We start from the raw sequence: 26,820 nt of genomic DNA, 5'->3' as shown, positions 1-26,820 counted from the left end.
ATGTACCGTGCGGGGTGCGGGGTGCAGGGAGCAGGGCTTCGCTCTCATTCAGGACGCGTCGCACGTGTTCTCCAGGCAGAGGTGTCTTCCCTGACCTGACCCCCCTCCCGCCCCGCGGTGTCCCTCAGCCCCAGCCCCACTCACAGGCACAGGGCCCTGACCCCTCTCTGAAGTTACTGTATTGCCTGCTGGCTTATTTGGGGGAATGTAAGGTCCAGGGAGGCAGGGGGCTTGTGCAGCCATCTCTAGTGCTATGCCCAGCACGTCCACGAGGGCCCCGCACCCACCAGCGCTCGGGCAATAACCGCTTCAGTTACGTGAAGGGCAGTTGAAAGATTGAATGGTGCCTGGCACATAGTTGGGAGCCTACCAGTCGGAGGCTCCCGTCCTCTCCCTCCGCCCAGCCCCCTGACAAAAAATGGCGAAAATGGATTTAATCCACACTGTTCATTTTAAATAAATTAACGTGGCGCTCAATTATACGGGGTGCAATGACTCATACCTACTTGACTATAAAGTAGGTCCCTCCAAAGGTGTTCATCTAAGAATCCACATGTATATTTTTTTTAATTTTCCAGGTTGTCCTTGCCGAAAGGAACCATGAATTGGCATTTCTCCTTCTTCCTCGTGGCCGCAGTGACCTTGCCCTCCGTGTGCTCCCAGTTCAACCCGCTGTCCCTGGAGGAGCTAGGCTCCAACACAGGAATCCAGGTTTTCAACCAGATTGTCCGATCCCGGCCTCATGACAACGTGGTGGTGTCCCCCCACGGGATTGCATCCGTCCTGGGGATGCTCCAGCTGGGAGCCGACGGCAGGACCAAGAAGCAGCTCACCACGGTGATGAGATACGGCGTGAACGGTGCGTGCCCTCTGAGCTCCGGCTGGTGGGGCAGCGAGGGGGCCTGCACCTGGTGGGGTTCGGGGGTACCAACCTGGCAGCTGGGGTCTCCTCCCCGGGACCCTGTGACGCTTCTGGAAGCTTGTGTCCCATCGCCACGGGACTTCAGTCACTTGATCTCCCCACCCTCCCCTGGTTACTCATCTCTAAAGAGAAAGCTTCCCACCTGCCCCACGTCCCTGGTGCGTCATGGTTGTGAATGTCCTTTGAGAGCCCGTGAGCCGGGTGAGCTGGGCAGGTGGCTGGGTGTGGCCAGGGAGGACAGCATGGGGAGCCTTGTTGGGATGGCACCGTCCCGTGTCCTGACTGTGCTGGTGACCTCATGAATCTATGTGGGTGAGAAAAATCAGAGGGCTCTGAGGGGCTCAGCGGTGGAGCATCGGTCTTCAGCTCAGGGCGTGACCCCGGGGTCCAGGGATCGAGTCCTGCATCGGGCTCCCTGCAGGGAGCCTGCTTCTCCCTCTGCCTGTGTCTCTGCCTCTCTCTGTGTGTCTCAGGAATAAATAAATAAGATCTTAAAAAATAAAAAAGAAAAGAAAACTCACATGCACGCGCACACACACACACACACACACACACACATACCTGTAAACCCAGGCAGTGTGCATGAGCTCTGCGACCTGACCCAGGGGCAATCTCCAGGCTGTGACACTGAGCTGCAGTCCTACAAGGTATTACCACTGGGGGGAAACCGAGTGAAAGGCACATGGAACCACCCTGGATATTGTTTTGCAACTTCTTGTGAATCTATCACTATATCAGAACAAAAAGCTTAAAAAAGTATTTTTTTGAAGTAAGGCCCAATGGAAAAGATTTGAATCATTTCAAATTATCTATGGAAACTTTTTTTTTGTAAACTTAAAAAAAAAAAAAGATGTTAGTTATTGCTTTGAGAGAGAGAGGGAGAGACAGCAGGAGCAGGAGGAGAGGGAGCAGCAGACTCCCCACTGAGTGGGGATCCCGACCCGGGGCTCGACCTGAGGACCCCAGGATCATGACCTGAGCCCAAGGCAGCCGCTTCAGCACCCGAGTGCGCACAGGCGCCCCATCGGCACGGCCCACAGGTTGTCTGTCTGCAGGCACAGGTGCCTCAGGCTGCGGTCAGACCGCCCCCCCCCCCCCCGCCGCCCCCAGGCCCAGCCGACCTTGTGCGCAGGCACCGTGTGAGGGAGCAGAGCGGCCCTCACTGTCCTCGGTGCCACCGCCGCACCTGCGCTGGGAGCAAGTCACTATGTCCAATGTTGGCCGCCGTGGTGGCGAACCAGGGAGGCGCCCTCCCCGTGCCCTTGCGCACCTGTTGGCCTCACAAAGTCCTGGGTCCTGACTGCAGGATGACCCCGGCCGCGAGGGGGCGGCCAGGCAGGGGTCCAGGTCGCCCGGGCCTGGTGCTGTGCCCTTGCCGGCTGCATCAAGTGCGGCCCCCGGGCTGCCCCCACCCGGGACCCGGAGCACCCTGCCGGTAACGCGGCCTGCAGGTTTGCACGTCCGCGGTCGGCCCCTGCGCAGCCCTGGGAGCGCGCCACCCTGTCCGGGCACCAACACCCGCAAACACCCGGGGGAGCTGCGGCTTCCAGACGAATCGCTGCCGGAGCCTCCCGCCTGTCCCGGGGCGCCGACCCCCCCCAACCCTGCTGGTGGGTGTGGCCCGAGCGGCCACTGCTGTGGCCCTGGTCCTGAGCCACACTCTCTTTAAGCTGCCCTCCTGCGGGTCTGACCCTGATGCTCCTGCTGGCTCCCCCACCTTCTTTCTCCTGCAGCACCAGCAGGGATGTTCTAGAAGGGGCTCCAGTCAGGGGACAGACCCCTGCAGAGCTGCCCTAGCTCTGCCTAGGCCTCAGAGCTCTGGTTAGGGACGCGCTCACGAGGACAGAGGCCAAGTGCTCAGGTCAGGGACGTGCTCACAAGGATGGAGGCAGAGCGCTCAGGGTAGAGACGTGCTCACAAGGACAGAGACCGAGCACTCAGGTCAGACGCATGCTCAGGTCAGGGACGTGCTCAGGGTAGGGATGTGCTCACGAGGACAGAGGCCCGGCAGTGCTGGACCAGTGAGGAGGGTCTGCACCCTCTTTCCTGGTGGGGGACCAGCCGTGTGGCCGGAAGCCTCAGGTGCTGGCTTTTGTCCTCCATCCTGCACTTGCCCCCCTGGGCCTGCTCCTGGAACATCACCATAGGTAGGGCGGTAAGAGGGCCCCTCCTCCAGCCCCAGCCTTCACCCTGGCCCTATTCAGTGGGTCTGCAGACAGTGGGGGACAGGTCAGCTCTCTGGAGACTGTCGCGGCGACACTGCAGGCTGTTAGGACAGTGTCCTTTTCAAAGGACCCCAAGAGTCTGTCACTGGAGCTCCCTGTAGAAACACGTTTCGTTCTTGTAATTTATTTTCCTCTTTTCCATATTCTGAAAGCAAACAGAGCATGTATGAATGGCTCCCATAAAATAAAGCTTACATTGCCATAAAATTAATCCCCGTGCTTTTCGAGCTTGATATTAGGTAAAAATCACACTGTCCCTGGATGGTGGCACGTGGCAATGTTTTATGGTCTTTTAAATGTCTATTTTATCCATCCATTTTTTTTTCCAAAATAGAAAAAAAGAAATCACATTGTTAAATCTTTGGCAAGAAAAGAGCGCTAAAGATTGTTAAGAGAGAAAAAGAGAACGAATTAGGAAGATTCCTTGGATTGATTCCCCATGGCTACGTAAGGAAGAGCTGGCCAGTCTCCCTGGAGATCTCCCAGAGGATGAGGCCTATGTGGGGAAGGTGCTGAGGTGCCACGAATATGCAGTTAGGGTGCCAGAAGCGCCACTGATTTTCAAGAACTATTAATAATTTGACTTGATTTGGGGGACGCCTGGGGGGCTCAGCGGTTGAGCATCTGCCTTGGGCTCAGGGTGTGATCCTGGAGACCCAGGATCGAGTCCTGCATCGGGCTCCTTGCAGGGAGCCTGCTTCTCTCTCTGCCTGTATCTCTTCCCCTCTCTGTGTCTCTAATAAATAAATAAATAAAATCTTAAAAAAAAAAAAAAAACAATAATAATTTCACTTACTATTACCACCCCCACCTTTGTCTTGACACCAGGCCACTGAGGAAGCAGAAGGCTTGGTCTCTCGCTACTCAGGCCTATCTTGTTTGTACTGTTACTATTTGCCATACTGAGGAAAGATGATTCCAAAAAAAAAAGGAGGGGGGCTTTTCTGAATTGCTGCATTTTTCCATTTCTCCTGTAGGAGTCGGTAAAGTGTTAAAGAAGATCAACAAGGCCATCGGCTCCAAGAAGAATAAAGACATTGTGACCGTGGCCAACGCGGTGTTCGTGAAGAACGGCTTTAAGATGGAAGTGCCTTTTGTTACCAGGAACAAAGACGTGTTCCAGTGTGAAGTCCAGAACGTGAGCTTCGAGGATCCGGCCTCTGCCTGCGACTCCATCAACGTGTGGGTCAGGAACGAAACCAGGGGTGAGTGGCCCTGTTCCCCGGAGCGGTCCGCGCGGACCCACTGGCCGCTCTGCCTTCCCCCTCGGCAGGATCCGTGACTCAGTCTCCCTTCTGTCCCCGTGGCACGGGCAGCGGAGCGGAACACAGCCCCCGCCCCCCACCCCCCGGCTCGTCTCTGCCGAGGCTGTCCCCGCAGCCCCTGGCCGTCCTGAAGGTGCAGCCGCTGGGCATCGGTGCCTGTCCCTCCCTGCCTGCGCCACGCGGGATTGAGCCCTCTCCTTGCTTTGCATCCGTCTTGCTGTCACCTCGGGGGGGCCTCCTCTGTGCCCACGACTGGCGTGCAATCGGCCTTCCGCTGCCCCTTCCTTACGGCGCTTGCACGCAGTTCTCCTCTCATCAGACGGAGGGACTGCCGAGCGGGGGTTTGTAAACCGGGGGGCTGCGCTGGAAATGTGCCGCAGTAGCGATGGGTCCAGAACATTAGAGGGACGTTAAGGCTGCAGCTAGAGACTGGGGGACCTTTTCTCATGGGAGGTAGAGTCAAGGCCACAGGAAGGGACCCAGAGACTCAACTGGGACCCAAGGATAGAATGCAAGGAAACCGGCTTTTCGGGTCGTTTCTCAAAGCCCGGTTCCGGGGGCGCCTGCATCAGAATTACCCAGGGCATTTGTTTCCGGTGCCGGTCACCGGCCCCCGACCTCCTGTATCAGAACCTGTGAGCGAGGGGCCTAGCATTCTGCATTAAAACGAGTGCGCCCCCAATCTGCCTCCACCGTCAGACTTGCATGTGCAAGTGTCCGAGAGCATATGACAGACCAGGGAGGCGCCGGGCCAGGAGTGCTCCGGAGGGCGGAGGAGAGCCAGAGTGGTTTTGGGGAATCCACGGCGTTCCTGCTCCACGGGGTCCTGGACGCTGTAGCCCAGGCTCCCTTCCCCAAACCACAGAAGGATCAGGAGACCTGCAGATGTGAGGGGCGGCGTGGCTCCTCCCGGGCCTAGAGGCCTAAGGACCGCGGGCCGCCGGACTCAGAGCTGGAGGGCTGCATGGCTGTGGCGGTCAGTGCCCCCGCCAGCCGTCCTGACCCGCCGGCTGGGGATAGCAGGTCACACCGGAGCACCACTTGACACTGTTCAAACCACGTGACTCAGTTGCTCACCGGACCTGGGGAGGGGAGGGTGGCTAAGCCCGGGCAGTGCTTCTCAGCCCTGCAGACCCACTCCCTCCTTATAAACAAAGATTTTTACTATTCACTCTACCATTCTGGAATGAAACTCACAGCTCACGTAACCTTACGTGCAAGTACACAACATTTTCATTCTTTTTTTTTTATTTTTTAATGTTTAAAGGTTATTTATTTGAGATTGAGAGAGAGAGAGAGCATGAACTGGAGGAGGGGCAAAGACACAAGCAGACTCCCCGCCGAGTTGGGGACCCCAACCCAGGGCTCGATCCCAGGCCTTTAGATCATGACCTAAAGGCAGACGCTTAATCGACTGAGCCCCCCCCCCCAGGCACCCCACAAATACACAGCATTTTAAAAAATTAATTAATGAAATGCTGAAGTGTAATACAAGGAAAAACAAAGCTAATTTATGTACATAGTTCAGTGGGTAAACCCTTGGGTATAGCTGCACCTGAGTACGTGACAAAACAGTCATATTCCTAGAATAATTGTGAATTGACAGCTATGACAACAGGCTGACAGAGGCATGTCCTGCCAGTGACGTGAAAACCACAAGCTGCCTTCCTGTCCTTCTGAAGCAGTTTTCTCTAAAACGGTGCAAAATACTTGGTAAATCTAGGAACAAAGTTAAGAAGAGTCTCCACTCAGTTTGCATGGCAGTCGCATGTGTAGAAGATTCCATGTACGTTAAGAACATGCCCCCGAACACATAACTTGGTGTTTCCATGGAAAAAAAAGGCTGAGGTTCTGGGCGCAGAGGATGATGAGCCAGCTTCTTGCTGGTGCGAATATCCAGTGGGGCGTTGGAAGCGTCTGCAGCCCGCAGGACGGGTCCTTACTACGTGGGACTGTTTGGAACGTGGTGAGACAAGTGGCATCTCTGGCCACCTGCCACTCAACTAAACCCTCTTACCTGTTTTCACATCACCCCCGGGGGTGAGAAGCCCTTCCCCACCTGGTAGGGCCCAAGAGGAACCTGGTGATCCAGCAGTCCGCATCTGGAAGATGGCCCAGCCCGTCCTGGGGAGATGACCATTCCTTCCCAGCTGTGTAAGTGGGGCAAGTTCTTAACCTCCCTGTGCCCCAGAGTCCTCCTCTGTAGAAATGCAGATACGATGGTGATACCTACTAAGATGGTTTGAACGACATTAAGGTTTGGGGGCCCCCTGGGGGCTCAGCTGTTGAGTGTCTGCCTTCGGCTCAGGTCGTGATCCCAGGGTCCTGGGATCGAGTCCCACATCGGGCTCCCTGCATGGAGCCTGCTTCTCCCTCTGCCTGTGTCTCTGCCTCTCTCTGTGTCTCTCATGGATAAATAAATACAATATTTTTTTTTAAAATTAAGCTTTTTATGGGAAGGTAAATGATGTGCATAAAGCATTCAGCCAAGTGCCTAGCACTTACCGAATATTCAACAGGCACAAGCTGTTTTTATACCTGTGAGTTCACAGTGATGCTTCAGAGAACCCACCCCTGACCCATGAACCAGATCAGATCCCCCTCTTAATGGCCCTCACATCTTTGAGAACTTCTGCTTCGAGGTATTTATCACTATTACATACGGTTTCCTGAGTCCTCGTGCCGGTCTCCACCTCTCTGGACTCCATGGCTTTCTGAGGGGAGGCTTCATTTTTTTATGTGTTCGTTTTCTCACCTAGAAGATGGTCACTGGCACATGATAGGTAGGTATCCAAGATGGACGGTGGGTAGTGGATGGGTGAGTGGATGCGTGGGCGACTGGGTGGGTGGATGAGTGGGTGGCTGAATGGCTGGGTAGATGCATGTTTACTTGCATGCATGTTCTTGACGGCGGGTCCTCCACGTGCCTCCTTGCTTCTCAACCATGCATTCCTTACCTTTTCATCATTTCTTGTTATTTCTTCATGCCTCGTAATTGTACCTTAGTCCTACCCATGTCAGTCAGAGGCTTTAGTTAGCACCACAAAGAAAGGGCTGGAGAGATTTCTTTAGACACTTATTGAGCACCAGCTGTGTGCTGAACGTAGAGATAGGCTTGATTTTTAAAAAGCGAACAGCAGGGTCTTGGCCCTTGTGCGGTTCGTGGTCCAGCTGAGGGGAGAGAGACACGTCAGATTTGGCTAGAACAAAATACCGCGGGCAAATGATGGTGCTGAGTGTTGAGCTTCATGGAAAGTCCCGGGAGTTTGGGAGGACGTCTTTTATAGGTAGAGAGCGGAGCTATGCCTTACAGGCCCATAGGGGTTGGACTGGGTGATGTTCCCAGCAAAGGCAGGACACAACCTTCAGTGTGGGGAGCCAACCCTAAGGAGTTTGCTACAGCGGGAGCACCGAGTTCTAACTTCCCTCCCGCAGGACAGAGGCTGCCCTTGCATGGAAGGGTGGCCTCTTATAGCTTGGGGTATTTTCCTTCAGATGCTGACTGTGGTGGGATCGATGCCCCCTTGTGCAAGTAAGGAGTGGTGATGAAGCTTTTACAGAGGCCCCTTTTACAGAGGGCCCCCACCTCTGGGTGCGCCCCCTGCCATGACTTATGCAAACATTTGTTTATCGGACATCCGAATCATCTTGAACATCATCTAAGAGGACTTTAGGGCTCTCCCAGCTGAATTGGATAATCTTGCTTCTTCCAGAAACTATTGAGTTTACTCTAACCATTTAAAGAATTACAATCTGCATTTGAATTATGACTCTACATGGTGTTTTGTTGTCTTTTTTTTTTTTTTTTTTTTTTTAATGCTGAGGCCAAAAGCTACAGGAAACTGATTTTTAGTTTTAAACTAATTTTAAATTAATTAGTAAACTAATTTTAAATTGCTTTGGGTGTTAGTAATCCTTCATAAACACATACACACACACAGCTGAATCTTCAAAGACCGAGCAAAAGGAGCCTTACGGAAAACCGAAACCCTCAAGCACAGACAGCATTTGAGGAAGATCGCCGTGGCCCCAAAGAACGTTCTGAAACTAGAACAGTTGTTAGCTCCTTCCCTCCTGACACAAACAAGACGGAGCGTCCTTGACATTTTGTGGAGCGAATTTTCCTTCAACATCAGGAGGCCTTCAAGGACAGACTCCGTTTCTTTTTATCTCTATAATGTCACCACCTAGCTCAGCACCTGACCCATAAACGTAGACACTAATTTTGAATTCCAGCCCCCTCTTAGGTAGCTGTGGGGCCTTGTGGTCCCAGGGGTTCCAGACGAATGCCCAACACCTCTGAAACCTTCAGAGGAAGTAAGTGTCTATCTGTGATAAAATTGCACAGGCCGAAGGGCTTCATTTTTGACAGGGATTAAACCCACCCAGGGGTTGAAACAACAACTGCATATCTTGTTTTCTGATGGCAAATTCTCCTTGGCAGTTGCACGTGTCGGTTATTAGCAAAGATAGGAAAATTCATCGTTAATTAAATGTAGCTTCTTTAGATGAGTAAAATTTTCTAAGACATGGGGTTCATAGGGAATTAGTCATAAAAGAATTGCTTTTTTAAAAAAAAATTATTTGAGAGAGCAAGCACAAGCCTGGGGGGTGGGGGCGGGATAGAGGCAGAGGGAGAAGCAGACCCCCCCACTGAGCAGGGAGCCCCATGCGGGACTCAATCCCAGGACCCAGGATCATGACCTGAGCTGAAGGGGGACGCTCAACTGACTGCGCCACCCGGGAGCCCCAGTTATAAAAGAATTCCTTGATGAAAATTGTGCTAACCCCCAAACAGAGGATCTCTAAGGTCTTTTCAGATTCTCTGATTTTAGCTTCAATTTTTTAGCTTTCATTTTTTAGTGAGGTGGGGGGGAGGACTGAGAAAGTTCCAGAAGGGTGTTGTAAACAGTTCCTTTTTAAAGGCTTTTTAAAAATTCCGTTAATTTGTGACTGTCCGTGCTCCATCACTGCCTTTTGCCCTCAAACAGACCGCCGATCCTGAGCTTTCCTTGCTTGTTCTGTGACTTTCCAGGCATGATCGACAACCTGCTGTCCCCAAATCTCATCGATGGTGCCCTCACAAGACTGGTCCTGGTCAATGCCGTGTATTTTAAGGGTTTGTGGAAATCACGGTTCCAACCTGAGAACACAAAGAAACGTACGTTTGTGACAGCCGACGGGAAATCCTATCAAGTGCCCATGCTAGCTCAGCTCTCTGTGTTCCGCTGCGGTAAGTGTTCGCTTGGCGATGCCCCAGATCACTTGGTCCAAGAGCAAATCTGACTTTTATATTTTAAAAAGGGCAGGGGACAGGCGGGCAGGATTTTTTTTTTTTTTTTTTAAGTTCATGGTAAAGTTTCTTACCACTTACCAAGGTAATGTATTAATACATGACATACAGGCTTTTAGGTTGGAAATTTAAAGATAGAGGACAGTTCACAAAATACGAAATGTAAGCAGGCACTCGGCACATAGTGTATCATCAAGTCACCTTTGGCTACCTTACTTTACCAAATTAAAAAATACAAGTAAAAATTAGATTTATTTTCCACTTGCCAGTCTCACAGATACTAGGTTGGCAAAGCCCAGTCGTGGCTCTGGGGGTTGGGGGGGCACATGGGTGGTAGAAGTTGCTGCGGGATGGGGGGGGGGGGGGCTTCCTGGAGCCTCTACGGCAATCCCACACCAGGGGACTTAAACCCTGAAGATCATCTCACCCCAGCAAGTAAGCAAAAGCCAGAAACTTACGTATAGTGGAACATATGTGATAAAGAGACTTAGATTCAAGTCAGTAGGAAGATGATACAATATATGGTTGATTCCAGAAAACAAGTTGTAGGACAGCAGGTGCTGATTCATCTCGTTCACGTAAAACACGTGCTACATACTCATCTGTCTGTAGAGACGTGTCCTGGAGGATGTTCAGTGAAACGTGAACGCTGGTGGTATCTCAAACGATTATTTTTCTCTAATTTGAATCTGCAAATTTTTAAAACAAAGCACGAGTCAGTTTTACAACCAAGGAAACAATGACCGACCCCTGCTGTCATCGCCACGGCGCTGACGAACGGAGTCTGACGATTATTTTTCGAGCCTAGTTTCATTGAACACTTGCTGTCCAACTTAAGTTGATCTTTTCCCTCTGAAAGTTAGCGGTCGTGTCTCCAGTCTGTGCCTGAACACGTGGGACCCGAGTATCACCTCTGCACGGTCAGTCTGTGCTTCCAGCCCTGCGCCGTGTTTTGCCGGCCGCGTAATTCTCTAAGTTAAGGGATGGCTCGGGTGAGGGGTGCCCTAAACAAAGCCACTGTCCTTCTTGCTTACCATTCACCAGGCTGCTAGGTAAAATTTTGTCATTCACTCAAATGTTTTGTTTTGTTTTGAAGAGAATACGTATTTGAAAGCCCTGCAGAAAGACAACGTGCTCAGCAACTGAGAATAATAAAAGGCTCTTTTTGCCCAAAAGTCCTTCCCTCTTTCCAGAGGTGGGCCGAGCCTCCCGCTCCCAGCTGGCATTGCCAGGAAGACTTCGCTGGGACGCTGGCACGGCCACCAGCTCCTCTGAAGCAAAGCCATTTTATTTCAGGTCAATCTTCATACACATTCTCTGTTCTAATTTAAAACAAAACAAAACAAAACAAAACAAACAAAAAACCAAAAAAGTATCCACACACAAAACACCTAAAAGTGAAGGGCCTCAATTTTATGTTTCTCTTGCTGAAAAATGAATGTCAGAAGTTAAAGATAAAGACGCAAGGATCCTGTAGACCTTCCTATGAGACCTCACTGTTTGTTTTCACAGGAAAGGAACAGGTTTCCTTGACGACATGGCTCATTCTTGGGGAGGGAGCTGCCTCCCTGGGTAGCTCTCCGTCAGGACCGCCCTTCCCCGCGTGTGCCTTATGGTCACGGCTGTGCCTTCTTGCTCAGGGACCTTGCTACGGGCGGCAGCAGGCTGGGTGTCCTCCCCGCACCCCATGGCCTCCGCCCTCTGCTCCCGGCGCGAGCCCCCCGAGGCTGCATCGGGGCTCCCGTGGCCTGGGGTGAGCTGGCAGGTGACCGGGATGCGGGGGAACCGGGTGTGGGACGCGGCCTCCGGGTCCCTGCAGGAAGGTGTCCGCTGGCTGGGTCAGCAGGTGCGCCATGAGCGCTCGCTGTCGGCTCCCAGCCCGCGTCGGGTGACGTCTGTCGCCCAGGGTGCTGCAGTCCGTCCTCAGGGGCCTCTGCTCTCCCGCTCTGGAAGCACGCCCGTCGTGACACTCCTTTTCCGTGAGCCGCTCGGTGTCCCGTGTCTTCCTGTGGCCCGACTGGCGTGCCCTGAATTCAGCCCTCGGCCCTCCCCGTCCCCATGGGCCACGGGGCTCCCTGTGCCGCCTCTGCAGCCCCCGTCCCCACATCCTGGGCCTCACCACGTGCCCTGTCCCTGCGGAAACTCGGCTGCCATCCCACGTGTCGGCCCCCTGACCATCCCCCCAAGATGCCGCCGAGATCTCGGAGCAACAGTAGGAAGAGAGGGTGGAAGGCGGGGCAAGGGGGGAGCCCTTCCAACTGCCCATAAGGTAGAAGCACTTTGAGGAAAGATGTTCTTCTAATTTAAAAAAAAAAAAAAAAAAAAAGGCCCTTGAAATCTTTATTTTTTTTTTTAAAGATTTATTTATTTATTCATGATAGACAGAGAGAGAGAGAGGCAGAGACACAGGCAGAGGGAGAAGCAGGCTCCATGCTGGGAGCCCGATGCGGGACTCGATCCCGGGACTCCAGGATCGCGCCCTGGGCCAAAGGCAGGCGCCAAACCGCTGAGCCACCCAGGGATCCCCTCTTGAAATCTTTATATTATTTTTGTAAAGATTTATTTGAGAGAGAGTGAGAGAGCGTGATCGAGAGCATGAGCAGGGAGTCAGGGGCAGAGGGAGAGGGAGAGGGCCGACTCAGGGCTCGATCCCAGGACCCCGGAATCCTGACCTGAGCCAAAGGCAGACACTGAACCGACTGAGCCCCCCCAGGTGCCCCTGAAATCTTTTTTGCAGATGTATATCCCGTGCTCATTGCAAAATCTACAAATAAGCCATTGTAATGAGGCAGAAGGTAAATGTCCTGTGCTCCCGTTTCCCGGGGCAAGAACCCTTACTTAGCGGCAGGTCTCTTCCCGGAGACCTGTCATGTGGACACACAAAATACAGCTCTGGGGCCTTTGTGCACACGCAGGGTCATGCTGTGACCGCCCTTCCTTAACCTGCTCTATGCATTAGACAGCGCGTCGTGGAAAACTTCCTGTTGATTCACATGGATTTACTTGATCCCTTCATCTCTGTAATATTCCATGGTCCAAATGTAGTCAAGTATCCTGTGGATATTGTCATATTATTATGTAATATATGTAATCATATATAATATATAATATAAATCTAAAATATAAATAATAAATGAAACAAAAATATATAAGAACATATATAATATGCTATTATGAGAAGCAGGCTCCATGCAGGGAGTCTGATGGACTCGATCCCGGGTCTCCAGGATCATGCCCTGGGACGAAGGTGGTGCTAAACCGCTGCGCCACCCAGGCGTCCCAATATTATTATAGTATTATACATATCATTACCTTTCTCATGTCGTGAGCACTTCGTGAGCACTCTTGTATGTAAATCTTTAGAAACTGAGTCAGAATTTATAAAGGTACCTCCCTTGGATAGGAGTGGCTGAGTCAAAAACCGTTACAATTTTTTTTTTATGTTTATGGTCATGAATTCAGACATTAAAGACTTTACTTTGAAAAAAGACCACAGAGAATCCCAAATATACATATGCGTGTATGTGTACCTACGTAAATAAATACACGAATATCCGGCATTTTTCCGGCTTCCACTCTCCCGGGTGCTACTCCTGCCTCCCCACGTCACCTCCCTGCGTGGCTGTCTCTGAAGTCTTAGTTCCGCAGACGAAATGTATTCCCGTCCTCACGCATCTGGTTCTCCCGCCACGTTCCGTGTCCCCAGCGGCGGCCCCTCTGCTCGCCCAGCTGATTCCCCCGCACCTTCCCCCCATCAGCTGTCCCCAAGCCCGCTGTGCCACAGCTGGAATGCGGACCCGTCACGATGCGGCGCGGTAGATCTGCTGCTTGTTTCCAGGCCCGCATTCCAGTTCCTTCCAAGGTACAACCGAAAACAGTTCCCCGAGAGCTCAGGAAACCCCTAGAGCTACGTGTAGTAGAGGGTAACTGGAGGGATCCTCACCTGTAGGGTTTTCCCGATATTCAACGTTTAAAATACTCTCTCCGTGCGCGCGGCCAAGAGGAGTCCTTAACATTCAGCGAGTCTCGCTACCTCCTCCCCCGCGGGACTTAGGAAGGATCCGAGTACCCTGGGGGCCTTCCAGAACACCTGGGGCATCCCCCAAGTACCGCTTACAGCAGGTGCTAAATCTTCTCCATGTTTTTAACACTTGGTTCTTTGCCTGTTCTCATTAAAGTTTTGTTGATCCCCCTTCGTCTAAGAGGAAACCCTTCTCCTCCGCGTCCCCCTCTCTCGCGTGAGTGAACCTGCTCCCTTCACATCTTTCTCTGCTCCAGCATCAATGAAGAGCCCTCGGGTGGCTTCCCAGGTGCTGACACGTGGAGAGCCTGGCGGGACGTGGTGAGGGAAAGGCGTGGGCCCGTGGCAGGCTCCCTGCCCCGACCCAAGGCTCCGAGTCCCCCTGCCCGGCTTGAGCCCTTCCGCCCGGGAGCCGGGCCCGCTGCAGCAGGCGTGCTTCCTCTCACTGGACTGAGGCTGCGTCTCACCTGCCCGAGCCCCGAGCTGAGTGACCAAGCGCCCCAGGAGACAAGTATTTTACGAAGCTCCTTCCATCCTTAGAGGGACGTTCTTACTATGTTCAAGCCCCTGTGCTGAGCACTGTGCTGCACGTACGGTCCCCTTGAATTTCCAGGGCAGTCCGCTAGGCCACGCACGGTAGCCCATCTTGCAGATAGAGGAAACCAAGCCTTGGAGTCGAGCAACTTGCCCAGTACCTGGAACTGGTGGGTCAGAAGAGGCGGGATTTGAACCCAGATCCTAGAACTCCAGATCTCATGTGTTTACCTCCGGCCCTGGTCCTCTGTGAGATGGTGCTGAGACATCTCGCCCTTTAGTGATCAGGTCCGAAGAGGAGGGCGGTTGTTTGGTCCCTCGCTCCCAGGCAGCCGGCACAGATAAGCACAGACAGAGTGTGCACACAGGTGTCCCGGCCCACGTTTGCCATCAGCCCCTGTGATCAGAAGTGGGAGCCGCAGGGCGCCTGGGTGGCTCAGTCGGGTCAGCGTCTGGCTCTTGGTTTTGGCTCAGGTCATGGTCTCGCGGTTGTGGGATCGAGCCCCACGTTGGGCTCTGGGCTTGGTGCAGAGTCTCCGTGAGATTTTCTCTCCCTCTCCCTCTCCCTCTCCCTCTCTCTCTCTCAAGTAACTAAAATCTTTAAAAAAGGAAAAAGCACAAATGGGGCCATGGAAAAACGCATCATTGAGTGAATGTGAGTGACTGGGTGCAAAATAGTGGTTATTCGTGTTACTGGTCAGCTAATGGTGTCACCGGTGGAGGCCAGACTCTCCGCTGGAGCCGGATGCTGTCCCCCCTCTCCCCCCCCCCCCCCCCCCCCCCCCCCCCCCCCCCCCCCCGTGGAAGACACACCCGGCTCCTAGTTCTCATTATCCACGACCCCAGTTCTTCCAGAAGCGGCCAACGGCTGCCGCCCTGTCCTTATTCCGCGGCCCGGAGCAATCCGTAAGCCACCGCTTCCCAAACCGCGCTGCCCGAGTGGGGGCCCCCGGGAGACAGAAGGGCTCAGCCGCAAGGGGTGTTTCTCTGACTCCCCCACTGATTTCCCAGGTTCCGTCGACACCGTCGTGACCCACAAAGTAGACGGAAGCTTCCCGGGTCCCGTCCTTGCTTCTTAGGCAGCCCCCAGCCAGAACCAGCCTTGAGTGGTGGGGCCGGGCCGGGCCGCGTGGGGTGGCCGCGGGTAGTCGCAGCCCACGGCCTTCCCGAAGGACGGCCTCCCACGTCAGCCGCGGCTCACAGGCCCGAGCGGCCTGGCTACTCTGTATCATATTTGCTCGCTGCTGACAAAGGCGGGAGCTCGGGGGAGCCTCGGGGTCACCCCCAGAGCCGGCTCACTGAAGTGCCCGGGTCACCACGGTGACTGGCCGGCGCCTTCGCCCAAGAAGACACAGGGGAACCGTGAGAGAAGCTCGCCCTTTCCTCTTGAGCGCGGTCCCCTAGGTCTGGGGCGGGGCGGCCGAGGGGGGCCCTACAGGCGCCTGCCCTGCCTCTGCCCCGATGCCCCCGATGCCCCCAATGCCCCCGGGGCCGCCACCCAGGGCCCGCGCCTCCACCCGCGCCTCCATCCTCCAGCGGGCGGGAGGTCAAGCGCGGGTCGCTGGCTGCGGCGTCCAGCGGCGTCCCCGGATGGCGCTCCGCTCCGCACTGATGGCCGGCTGGTGTCGGGCGGGCTGTGAGGGTCGCGGGTCAACTCCCCGGGCGCCCCCCCTGCACCAGGGCGCGCGCCCCAGCTCCCCCCGGCCCGGCCTGCGTGGCGTGGGGCTGCGGATACCGAGCGGGGTAGGACGGTCCCGTCCAGTCGCTGGGAAGGGAGACAGCGGGCGCTCAGCCTTGGCGCTGGCGCAGGTTAGGGACTTGCGGGGAGCCTGCCTCCACGCGTCACGCCGCCCTGTCTTCTCTGGATGACCCACGTTTTGAGAAGTGCTGGGTCTAAATTGTCCCCAGGTTGCTATTAGCAAGTGCCAATAGCAGGAGGTCTCCAGAAGCCACGGGGACAGTTACCAGATTGGGCGAAGAGAGTGGGAGTGGGCCGGTGGAGGGCGGGGGCCTCCGTGCACGCCGACACCCAAGTCGGCCCAGGGCCTCCTGGCTCAGCCCCTGCGCGCCTTGGGAAGTCGACGTCTCTAACTGGGGCCTCCCGGCCCGGAGACGGGACGGCTTGTGCCACCTCATGGGGCCCTAAACCCCAAGGCTGCCCGCCTCCCTGCGCGGGCTGAGCGCACCCCGGCGGGGGCAGCGGCGCCCCTTCCTGGCCCCCGGGGTCAGGCTCAGCGTCTGCGGGCCCCTGCGCTCCCGGTGCCTCGTCTCTAGCGAATCTGCTCCGCGGAGGTTATTTTAGTGGCGCCCGAGGGCGTTTTGCGAAGGCGGGTCTCAGTGGAAGGGAGAGGATGCTTCACCAGGGAAGGACGTCCGTCGTCTTTATCTCTGTCCTTCTAAGGAAACTGTTCGGAAAAGAGAGTCGCCCTCTGCCCCTGAAGCTGCCCCCGTGCCCAGCAGACACTCGGGCCACTTCCAGAATCGTCAGGGACACCCTGAACCTGCCTCTGATCTCTCTAGGGTCCACAAGCACCCCCAATGATCTCTGGTACAACTTCATTGAGCTCCCCTACCACGGCGAGAGCATCAGCATGCTGATCGCGCTGCCCACCGAGAGCTCCACCCCGCTGTCGGCCATCGTCCCGCACATCAGCACCAAGACCATAGACAGCTGGATGAGCGCCATGGTGCCCAAGAGGGTGCAGGTCATCTTGCCCAAGTAAGTGCTCCCCGCCCCTGACGAGAAAACCACGGGAGTGCTCAGCCCCCGGTAGCGGACAACGTGAGGCTAAGGAATGGCACATCCTAGCTCCCAAAGCCTGATGGACTTTGCAGAAATTGTGCAGTGGGAATACAAGGCTCTGCTTTTGTAGAAGCTTCCTCCCCGCCCCCCATGCATCTCATGTGCAGCGTTAAGGATAATGGGAGAGGAGGGACACAGGCAGCCTGACCTCTGAGTCTCCAAGACCTCAAGGTCCTTGTACCATTTTGAGGGATTTTCACATATCGAATTTTGTTCAAAAGAGTGAAAAACACACATATAACGACACAGTACAGGTTAGGAGTGTTTCCAGTGGTTTGATAAGGAGATTCATGTCCATCTTCTTAAGTTTTAGCTGGGAGTTCCTGAAGACCAAGGTCCAAAATCTACATGGTAAGGAAATACTTGAAACCATCTAGGCAGAGTTCTTACACTAGCGTCATACTATGGCAGTTCTTTATCACACCCTAAATGTGCAATATTGGTGGAATTGGAACTGTTATGACTCGAAACCAAGGGGCAGGGACACCTGGGGGGCTCAGTGGCTGAGCGTCTGCCTTCAGCCCAGGGCGTGACCCTGGGGTCCTGGGATCGAGTCCCACATCGGGCTCCCTGCATGGAGCCTGCTTCTCCCTCTGCCTGTGTCTCTGCCTCTCTGTCTCTGTGTTTCTCGTGAATAAATAAATAAGATCTTTTAAAAAGACCCAAAGGGCAAGTAATCCCAGATTCTGCTTGAATTCCTAAATTTCTGAATACTTTACCCAGATCTGTGAAATGGGCAGTGAACATCCCCTGTCTGTGATCATGCTACCCAATGCCCAGAGCTTTCAACCAGCCACGTCTCGGGGGGGGGGGGGGGGGGGGGGGGAAGATACCTTCCAGTTCTAATAGCTTTCAATTCTCCAGTCGCTGAGTATAATCAGAGGAGTGCACATATAACAAGGATTAGTAATCCTCCCAAGATTTTCTTTTATTGTGGAAATGAGCCTTCATGTAGGCAGCACATGATATAAATGAGTAAGGTGGTAGGCGTGCAGATAGGAGGACATGACAGGTAAAGCACAATTATAATGGTAAATGATCATTAGAGCCCATCTGCGATGAAAATCTGCTCACCTACCCTTAATGCTCTTCCGCCAAATGGGAGAAAACCTGGTGAAACATCCTCTGACGATAAGTTCAACGGCTGGCATTTACGTCAGTATGGCCGTCAAGCCAGGTCACAGGAATCCAAGAAACTCTCGTGACCCCCAAACAGAATGCATCGTCACCGATGCCTGAGGTTTGTTCCTATCTTGATAGTAAAATGCTTTAAAAATCCCGACGAGAATGAGCAGGAATGTGTCTCCTCTCTTGACCATCCCTGATACCAACAAGGATCATTTTTACGGCAGCCACGATGACAGCCATTTGGTTGGAAATGGGGGAAATCTGTAGACATCCCACTCAATATTCCAGGTATTGCCCCCTCAGCGTAAAGGAAAGTGCTCCTGCAGATCTCCCTGAGAACTGGAATGGGGGGAGGGGAGGGTGGTTGCACCTGAGGGTCAGGCTACCCTTGTTCAGGATTGCTGGGTTCCTGCTCATTTTGCCAGCTAAGTGTCTGAGAGATGTGTTGCTCTCTACTTAAATCTCGGAACTACAGCTTAAGATACCATTTAGATTGGTATTCAGAGCGCACTTGAAAAAGAAATCGGTTTATCAACATTCCCCCACCTGCGCTGATTATATCATTTTACATCTTTTATGGTATAATGATTTCCCCCCTTATTTTCTCCTTTCCTGCCAGGTTCACAGCCGTAGCACAAACAGACCTGAAGGAGCCACTGAAAGCTCTCGGCATCACAGAGATGTTTGATCCATCAAAAGCGAATTTTGCAAAAATAACAAGTAGGTTCAATTTAAAACTCATTCCTTAACTTGAGGACTGTTACAAGCTGGGTCTCTGAATTTTTTTCGGAAAGCAAAGGTCAGGGGTGCCTGGGTGGCTCAGTCCATTAAGCATCCAACTCTTGATTTTTGGCTCAGGTCATGAACTTAGGGTTGTGAGATCGAGCCCCATGTTGGGCTCCAGGCCGGTGCAGAGTCTGAGGATTCTCTCTCCCATTCCTCCTCCCCCTGCACAAATTCTCTCTCTCTCTCTCTCTTTCTAAAATAAATAAATAAATAAATAAATAAATAAATAAATAAATCTTTAAATTTAAGAAAAAGAAAGAAAAGATCCAAATTAGGAGTATGTTGCCCTAAAACTCTCCAAGATTTAATCTGATTTATCACCAAATGCTGCTGTTCATCGTCAGTCCTTTAAATCAGCAGAAATCATTCATCCCCACATTTCACACGCACATTTCACATGAGGCCCAAGTGACTCTACAGATAGAGAAGACCTTCGTGTATCGTCCTTATTACATAAAAATTTAGCTCTTACTTAGATGTAAGTTACTTTATCAGACACAAATTATTCCCCTGTTTGAAAAATCAAGATTTTTAAACTCTCAGACACTTGCTTCCATCAAACCGTAACAGGCAAGCAGTATGTCCGGATACGTGTTTTGGCGTTTAATGCCCATTATCCCGAAATAATATAAATTCATAGGGGTCTGATTAGAACCGTTCTTTGCCAAAGCATCTAAGACGAAGCTAGCATCGTATCGCTTCGTTTGCCAACATATGTACCTTTCCCTGGAGTGATGTTCAATCGTCAGTTCTTGGTCCTTCTCGGTTGGAGCACGGCAGCCTCCTTCCAGAGAAAAGTTATGGCTTAGACGTTATTTGTGCTCCTTTTGTGTTCCTCCCCTCGAGAAGTTCATCACTAACCTGGGAGGCCTGCAGGTGAGCACTTGTGCACCCATCCCAGGGCCAGACCTGACCTCCCTGGCGGACGTGCAGCTTCAGGGATGTTCTGACGCTCTTTGGTCCTTGGACGACCAAACTCATCCCCGTGCCAGCAGCGTGAGCATCCCCTGGGGGCTTGTTTGAAGGGGGCAGTCTTGAGTGTCACCCAGACAGACTAAATCGGAATCACGTTAGCAGGACTCCTCAGCTCAGGGAAGTTGAAGAGCATCGTTTCAACCTGTGCTTTCCCCTCCTGGGTTCTCTTCTGTGGCCCGTGTTCCGCACAGTGGCTGTGGGGAGTTTGCAGGTGCTTGGGCGGACGACCAGGTGCCTGAGATTCTCCGGGGTCTGATGTTTAACCTGCTGGTGACCTACACCCTGCAGACATCCCCCTCGTTCCCCATCGTCCGAGCTGGAGCCCCGCGCCGGTGCAGACAGTTGAAAACCAAGTGACAAGGAAGGTGCTTTTTCCCTCTCCCTCCAGATCTTCGTCCCATCAAGGCCAGCATTAACTTCCGTTTGCATTTTCCTCTAATGCTATAGCCAGTGAGAATTGCTGGGGTGAGAAGGCTGTGCTGAGGAGGAAAGGGAATTCACTAGAAGGTTTCTGAGGCACAATTGCCGTTCTGAGTCTGGTTCTGAACCTTCCTTACACTCCTCTCACTAATACGGCCACGTGCCGAGTAGCTTTTGTTGTGAGAAGCCAGCGCTTCCTCTCCCACTAACCAGCCACGTGATCTGAGGGCAGATTTCTTAACACTCCAGCCCTCAGTTTACCCTTCCACACGTGCCAGCTGAAATCCTCTCCAGACGTGACGTTCTGTGAGTGACAAATAATATTATTGTCTCTTGCTGCTTCTTGGAAAACAGGCTTCCTTTTTAAAGCTCTGCTCTTTTTATTTCTCTATGCAATTCTCAGAGGTCAGAGTTGAATTGCTAGAGGCCCAAACGCATTCAGGGCGGGTGTTGCCCTCCTCAGAAGTGGTATCACAGTTCGCTTAGCAGAGACTGAAATTCACAGCAGGTGACAGTCACCCTCCAGCCTTCAATCACCAGACTGTAAGAGGTCGCTTCTCCTGACACCTTTCAAGAACCGGAAATTGCCATGGATTGGAAGTTACCTTCCCCAGCCCAACAGATGGCCTGCCTATCACATAAATGCTGTGTCTGGTTTCTTTTCTGGAAACAGGGTCAGAAAACCTGCACGTGTCTCACATCTTGCAGAAAGCAAAAATCGAAGTCAGCGAAGACGGAACCAAAGCTTCAGCAGCAACAAGTAAGATCGGACTTGGGAGGCCGGGGCAGGGGCCAGGGGCTGGGCCAGAGGCCAGGGGGCTGGGGCAGGGGCCAGGGGCTGGGACAGGGGCCAGGGGGCTGGAGCAGGGGCCAGGGGCTGGGACAGGGGCCAGGGGGCTGGGGCAGGGGCCAGGGGTGAGGCTCTCCCATCCCTCAGCAAATGTAATGAACCACCCCACACCCCCACCCTAGGCATGTGGGCTCCCGCCCAGATGATGGTGGAGGTGAATGTAGACAGTGAGGACCCGCCTCCTGGAGGCTCTGACTGTTTCATTCAGTAGAGCCCTCAGTGTGTGCCTTTCCCCAGGACGTTCCCCTAGGACAAGAGTGGACAATGTTTTCCTATAAAGCGCTAAGCCCATGGGCATGGCTGGGTCCCAGGAAAGCTTTATTTCTTTTTTCTTTTTTTTTTTAAAGATTTTATTTATTTATTCATGAGAGACACAGAGAGAGGCAGAGACACAGGCAGAGGGAGAAGCAGGCTCTCTGCAGGGAGCCCAATGGGGGACTCAATCCCCAGACCCCAGGGTCAGGCCCTAGGCAGAAGGCAGATGCTCGACCCCTGAGCCCCCGGGGCCCCAAGAAGCTTTATTTCTAAAAGTGGGATCTGACCATCAGACCAGCCCCGGGGACACTGGTGGCTGAGCCCTACTCTGGAAGCTTTGAGCCTGCTCTAGAGTCGAAGCGGGCAGCGGGTGTAGCCACCGGGGGTGGACAGCACGGGCCCTGCAGCTCCCTGGGTGAGCAGAACACTTGTCTGTTCTCTCCTCTGCTTTACATAAGGGAGGAGAAAACAGACCGGTGTAGGCTGCCGCCCGCGCCCCTAATTGCCCACCTGAGGTCAGGGGAGGAGGTCCGGCGGCCCAGCCGGGGTTGTAAGTGGGTCACATATTTCTGGTCATTAAGGGGCACCGCTTCTGCTCCAAATAGACACTTTATTGCCTTTCTAGAATAAACATTTAATTTGTAACGCTTTAAAATAGCACTACACACAAAGACCTCCACTAAGAGTCCTTAGGATTTTTAAGACGCCTTTCGTCTTCTTTCTGGGTAATTGTAAGTCAGAGCCGAATTTCCAGTTACTGACCGATTTTGCCCATCGGGGTAACTACGGGGCCTGGTGCAGTTGGCGGGGCACTCGGGGAACACTCAGCAAGAACGTGAAGATGGTGGCCCCGAGCCCCGTGGGCTTCTCCCGAGCGTGACCGCCGGGTCGCGGGTAGGGCTCTGCGGGGGGCAGGCGGGCCCGAGCCGCAGGAGTCCCCTCTGGGATGGAGGGCGGCCCCCCCGAGCCCCCCCCCCGCGGCCCCCGAGGTCGCCCTGCCCGTGTGCTCGCCGCCGTGCGCCCAGCCTCCCCGTCTTGGGGACCCTCGGGCCCTCGAGCAGACTTAAGTACCTTGGGGCTTGGGGCGTCAGCGCAGGGCCCTCGGGGCGCAGTCCCGCCGACGCCCACCGACCTGATGGGCTTTCAGCTCTGCTGGGGGAGCGTCCACCACGGCACAGGTGCAGTGCTTGTCTGGCGTCGCGCCCCGCCCTGCAGGGCCCTGTCCCAGGCTGGGGAAGGGGGACCGCCGGGCCGAGGGGAGGAAGCGTGTTGGGCCCCGGGGCCCACGGAACTGCGTGGGGCCGTCTGCACACAGGCTGGAACAGCGGCCCGGGCCGAGACCCGGGAGAAGAGGCCTCCAGGTGCAGAGGCACAGGGGAAGCGGTTGACAGGCGGGGCGCAGGACGGATGTGGCGAGGCCCGCGGGACCGGGGCCCCAGCACGGTGGGTGGTGTGCGTGCAGCACAGCTTCAGGGGCACCCTGGGGCTCAACGGCCGATTGGGGCCCTCGGCCCAGGGCGTGACCCTGGGTCCGGATCGAGTCCCACGTGGGGTCCTGCAGGGAGCCTGCCTCTCCCTCGGTCTGTGTCTCCACCTCTCCCTGGGTCTCTCATGGATAACTACATGAAATCTTAAAAAAAAAAAAAAAAAACAGTAAATAATAACAGTGAGCGTGCAGCAGGTGTTCCAGTGATAAGCACTGTTCCAGGAGCATGTAATAGGCTTCCTGTCCTTTAACGGCCATAAAAACCCTCCGAGGGATCCCTGGGTGGCGCAGCGGTTTGGCACCTGCCTTTGGCCCAGGGCGCGATCCTGGAGACCCGGGATCGAATCCCACGTCGGGCTCCCGATGCATGGAGCCTGCTTCTCCCTCTGCCTGTGTCTCTGCGCCTCTCTCTCTCTCTCTGTGATATCATAAATAAATAAAAATTAAAAAAAAAAAAAAAAACAACCCTCCGAGCGAGGACACTCATTAGAGAGGTTGGTAGCCGCGTGGACCGGGCCGGAGCAGCCCCACGCCGGCCGGCCGCGGCCTCCACCGGGTGTATAACACGTTTTCTTTTTCCCCGTAGCCGCGATTCTCATCGCAAGGTCGTCACCTCCCTGGTTCATAGTGGACCGGCCTTTCCTGTTTTTCATCCGACACAATCCCACAGGTAAGGGTCCCTCCCTCCCGGTGTTTGCAGGCCCAGGCCGTGGAGCCCAGGCTGTGGACCCAAGCCAGCCCCAGCCCTGCTTCTCTTCCCTCAACCGTCGCCAACACTGAGGAATAGAAGCCCCCCCCCCCCCCCCCAAGGAGAGAAGAAGCAGCCCGCAGCTCTGTTTCTGGAGTGTAATAGAATCTTCTAAACACTGATTTTAGGTTTATTGGTCCTGTTGGGTTTTGGCGTAGATAGCGAGCTCCGCAGCCCTGGTGGGGATTTTTGACAGCTACTGATTTTTTGTCCACATTTTTGCAAATGCAGCAGTTAAATTTTATAAGAAGCTACATGTCCTCAACCTCCGTAAGCCCCCCTATTGTCACGGCCCGAGAACTGTTAATTCGATGGGTCTTGGCTCTGCAAGTCACGGGTTTAAGGTTGGCTCTGCCCTTTTAGCTTCATCTCTAAAACGCAAATAACAGTAGTTTCTACCTCGTGGCCCAATCCTGAGGAGTACGGAAGGTTGTCCTTGTAGAAGGAGGTTGGCTTCACGTTGGTCCAGAGTAGAAACTCACACATTTCAGCATCTACTCTTTTTTTAATCAGTAGCACAACCTGGTTCATCATCCTTTTGTCCCGTTGCATCTGTAGCGTCACAGTTCGCAGGCCTCTTTGACGGCAGTCCAGTTCGGGAGCCTCAGGCCACATGTGACTATTTGACTGTAACTCTTAATTAATGAAAAATGAAATATAATTTGAAAATCAGTTTCTTAGGCCATGTTTTTGGGGCTGAAGGGCCATGTGGGGCTAGTGGCTACTGTGTCAGACAATGGGAATACGGACCATTTCCATCACTGCAGAAGGTTTTCTTGGACCGCGGTGCTTGAGAACAGTAGGTTGGTTAATCGCAGCCTAGGGACTGTCCCTGAAACACGCCTTCTAGCTTATTCTAGGAATGTTTTTCATAGAGTTATGCCTTGCTTTAATCCTGCAGGTGCCGTCTTGTTCATGGGGCAGATCTACAAACCCTGAAGAGTGTGAGAGAGAAACCAGGCAGAGCAAAGGCTCCTTTGGGGCGAAAACAAGACTCTTTTCCTGCATCTTTCACAGTTCAGTTAAATATTTTTGTACATTACTTTCTTTTTTCAGAACTAGTTCTTAGGAACAGAGACTGAGTGACGCAGGCATTTCGGTTCTGGGAGATTTATCAAAGGGAAAAAGGGGCGGACGGCTGGAGCACTGTACTGACAAATGAAAAGAAAGGCTTCAAAAAGGTCTAAAAAAAAAAAAATCCTTTAAACTACTGAGCTAACCCTCTTGAGTATTTACTGTCCAGTTCAGGAGTTTTGTTTTGTTTTGTTTACATGTGTGGCATTTCAGAAGAGATTTAATCAGTGTGATAGGAGGGGGAAAAATGATAAAAAAAAAAAAAACCCCACCTGCAACAACACATTTTATGGTAGCTTTTACTTTTTTATGAAAAGAATATTATTGGCCGTTTTAATTCTTTCGTTTTGGTCCCATCCAAAGTCTTGATAGTAAGCATTATTTTGGGGGTAGAAATAGTGAAATCTCTAGCCTCTTTGTGTGTTTTTGTTGTTGTTGTTTTATATAATGCATGTATTCACTAAAATAAAGTTTAAAAAACTAATGTCTTGCTAGACAAGGTTTGCTGTTGTGCAGTGTGCCTGTCACTACTGGTCTGTACTCTATGGATTTGCATTTTTGTATTTTGTACAAAGTAAAAATAAAGTGTTATGAGTAGTAAAAAAAAAAAAAAAAAAATCCTTTCCCTGTGATTGAAAATACGACGGAAGAAACGGAGCCCTTTAGAAATACTGAAACTTCGGGACGCCTGGGAGTCTCAGTGGTTGAGCATCTGCCTTTGGCCCAGGTCATGATCCCGGGGTCCTGGGATCGAGTCCCACATCGGGATCTCTGCATGGAGCCTGCTTCTCCCTCTGCCTGCGTCTCTGCCTCTCTCTGTGTCTCTCATGAATAAATACATAACATCTTTAAAAATAAATAACTAAAAAATAAATAAAAATACTGAAACTTCTACTAACCTTTGCACGTGGGCAAGTCAACCCAAAGGCCCTGGCCTCTCCTGCCCTCTCCCTGTCATGCAGGCCACCCAGTGCATCCCCTGCTGCACCCCCAGCTTGCAGGCCACCGCCCAGGCGCAGAGGCGTAGCTACTGTGCAGTCCCAGCCGCGTCCCGGCAGTGGCTCCCCCAGGCCAGGGCTCTGGGTGTTCCCAGCAAAGAGCAGGGTTTTCAGCAAAATGAGGTCACTGGGTCCTGAGACACTTTGAACACAGAGTGACCAGTGCATGTTTCGCTCTTGGTGATCGGCTGGAGTGTCTGTTTCCTGATAGGACAAGATTTTTCATTTTGTTTTTGGAGAACTCCTCATGATTTTAAGGTCACCATTTTTTATTTGCCCGATTTGTGGTCATCGCTTCTGCTTTACTCATTTCCTAAAGGTCTGAGTCATCTTCATCAGAATGGTTTAAAATATGTATCAAAACTTGGGGTGCCCGGGCAGCCCAGTCGGTGAAGCGTCTGCCCTCCCACGGGGTCCTGGGGTCGGCCGGCATCAGGCTCCCTGCTCAGCAGGGGAGCCTGCTTCTCCATCTCCCTCTGCCTGTGCTCTTCCACTCTCTCTGCCAAATAAATCTTTTTAAAAAAGTATCAGAACTTGAGGGATCCCTTGGTGGTTCAGCAGTTGAGCATCTGACTTCTGCCCAGGGCGAGACCCCGGGGTCCCGGGATTGAGTCCCATGTCGGGCTCCCTGCATGGAGCCTGCTTCTCCCTCTGCCTGTGTCTCCACCTCTCTCTCTCTCTCTCTGTCTCTCATGGATAAATAAAATCTTTTAAAAATAAATAAATAAAGTATCAGAATTTAAAAACTTTTTTTAAAGACCTATGAGCTCTACTCATTCATCACTCTTTATACATCAACATTAAAGCTTTACACTCAACACTCCAACAATTTGTCATCTGTGATTCTTATTTGTCAAGCGGGCTGTGCTTTGCTGTTTCCAACTATTCAAGGATGGGTACTTTGGTTAGCCAGGAGAGAAAGGAAAGTGGTGTGAGGGGGCTGGGGGCGGTAATCGCTTTCCTTAATTAAGAGTAAGTGCCAAAAGCGTATTTTGAAGGGTTGACACAGACTACTTGTGCTCTAGCAAACATGCTGG

The 26,820-nt window shown here is 53.0% G+C and overlaps 1 protein-coding gene across 2 annotated transcripts in view; it reads left to right on the top strand.

The window, feature by feature from the left end:
- SERPINE2 (serpin family E member 2) overlaps positions 1–25,279 on the top strand; it is a 57,480-nt gene extending 32,201 nt beyond the window's left edge. For both annotated transcript variants that reach the window (XM_038585884.1, XM_038585883.1), the window contains exons 2-9: positions 579–859; positions 4,125–4,352; positions 9,448–9,645; positions 16,781–16,979; positions 18,811–18,911; positions 21,046–21,132; positions 23,550–23,633; positions 24,613–25,279. In XM_038585884.1, coding sequence (XP_038441812.1) covers positions 601–859; positions 4,125–4,352; positions 9,448–9,645; positions 16,781–16,979; positions 18,811–18,911; positions 21,046–21,132; positions 23,550–23,633; positions 24,613–24,650 — 1,194 coding nt within the window. In that variant the 5' untranslated portion in view covers positions 579–600 and the 3' untranslated portion in view covers positions 24,651–25,279. The remainder of the gene's footprint in view (positions 1–578; positions 860–4,124; positions 4,353–9,447; positions 9,646–16,780; positions 16,980–18,810; positions 18,912–21,045; positions 21,133–23,549; positions 23,634–24,612) is intronic.
- The last annotated feature ends 1,541 nt before the right edge of the window (positions 25,280–26,820 follow it).

This window comes from Canis lupus, chromosome 37 (assembly GCF_011100685.1).
Source record: "Canis lupus familiaris isolate Mischka breed German Shepherd chromosome 37, alternate assembly UU_Cfam_GSD_1.0, whole genome shotgun sequence".
Classification (NCBI taxonomy): domain Eukaryota; kingdom Metazoa; phylum Chordata; class Mammalia; order Carnivora; family Canidae; genus Canis; species Canis lupus.
Note: the sequence above shows the minus strand (reverse complement) of the source record. Positions and strands in the feature narration are given on the sequence as shown.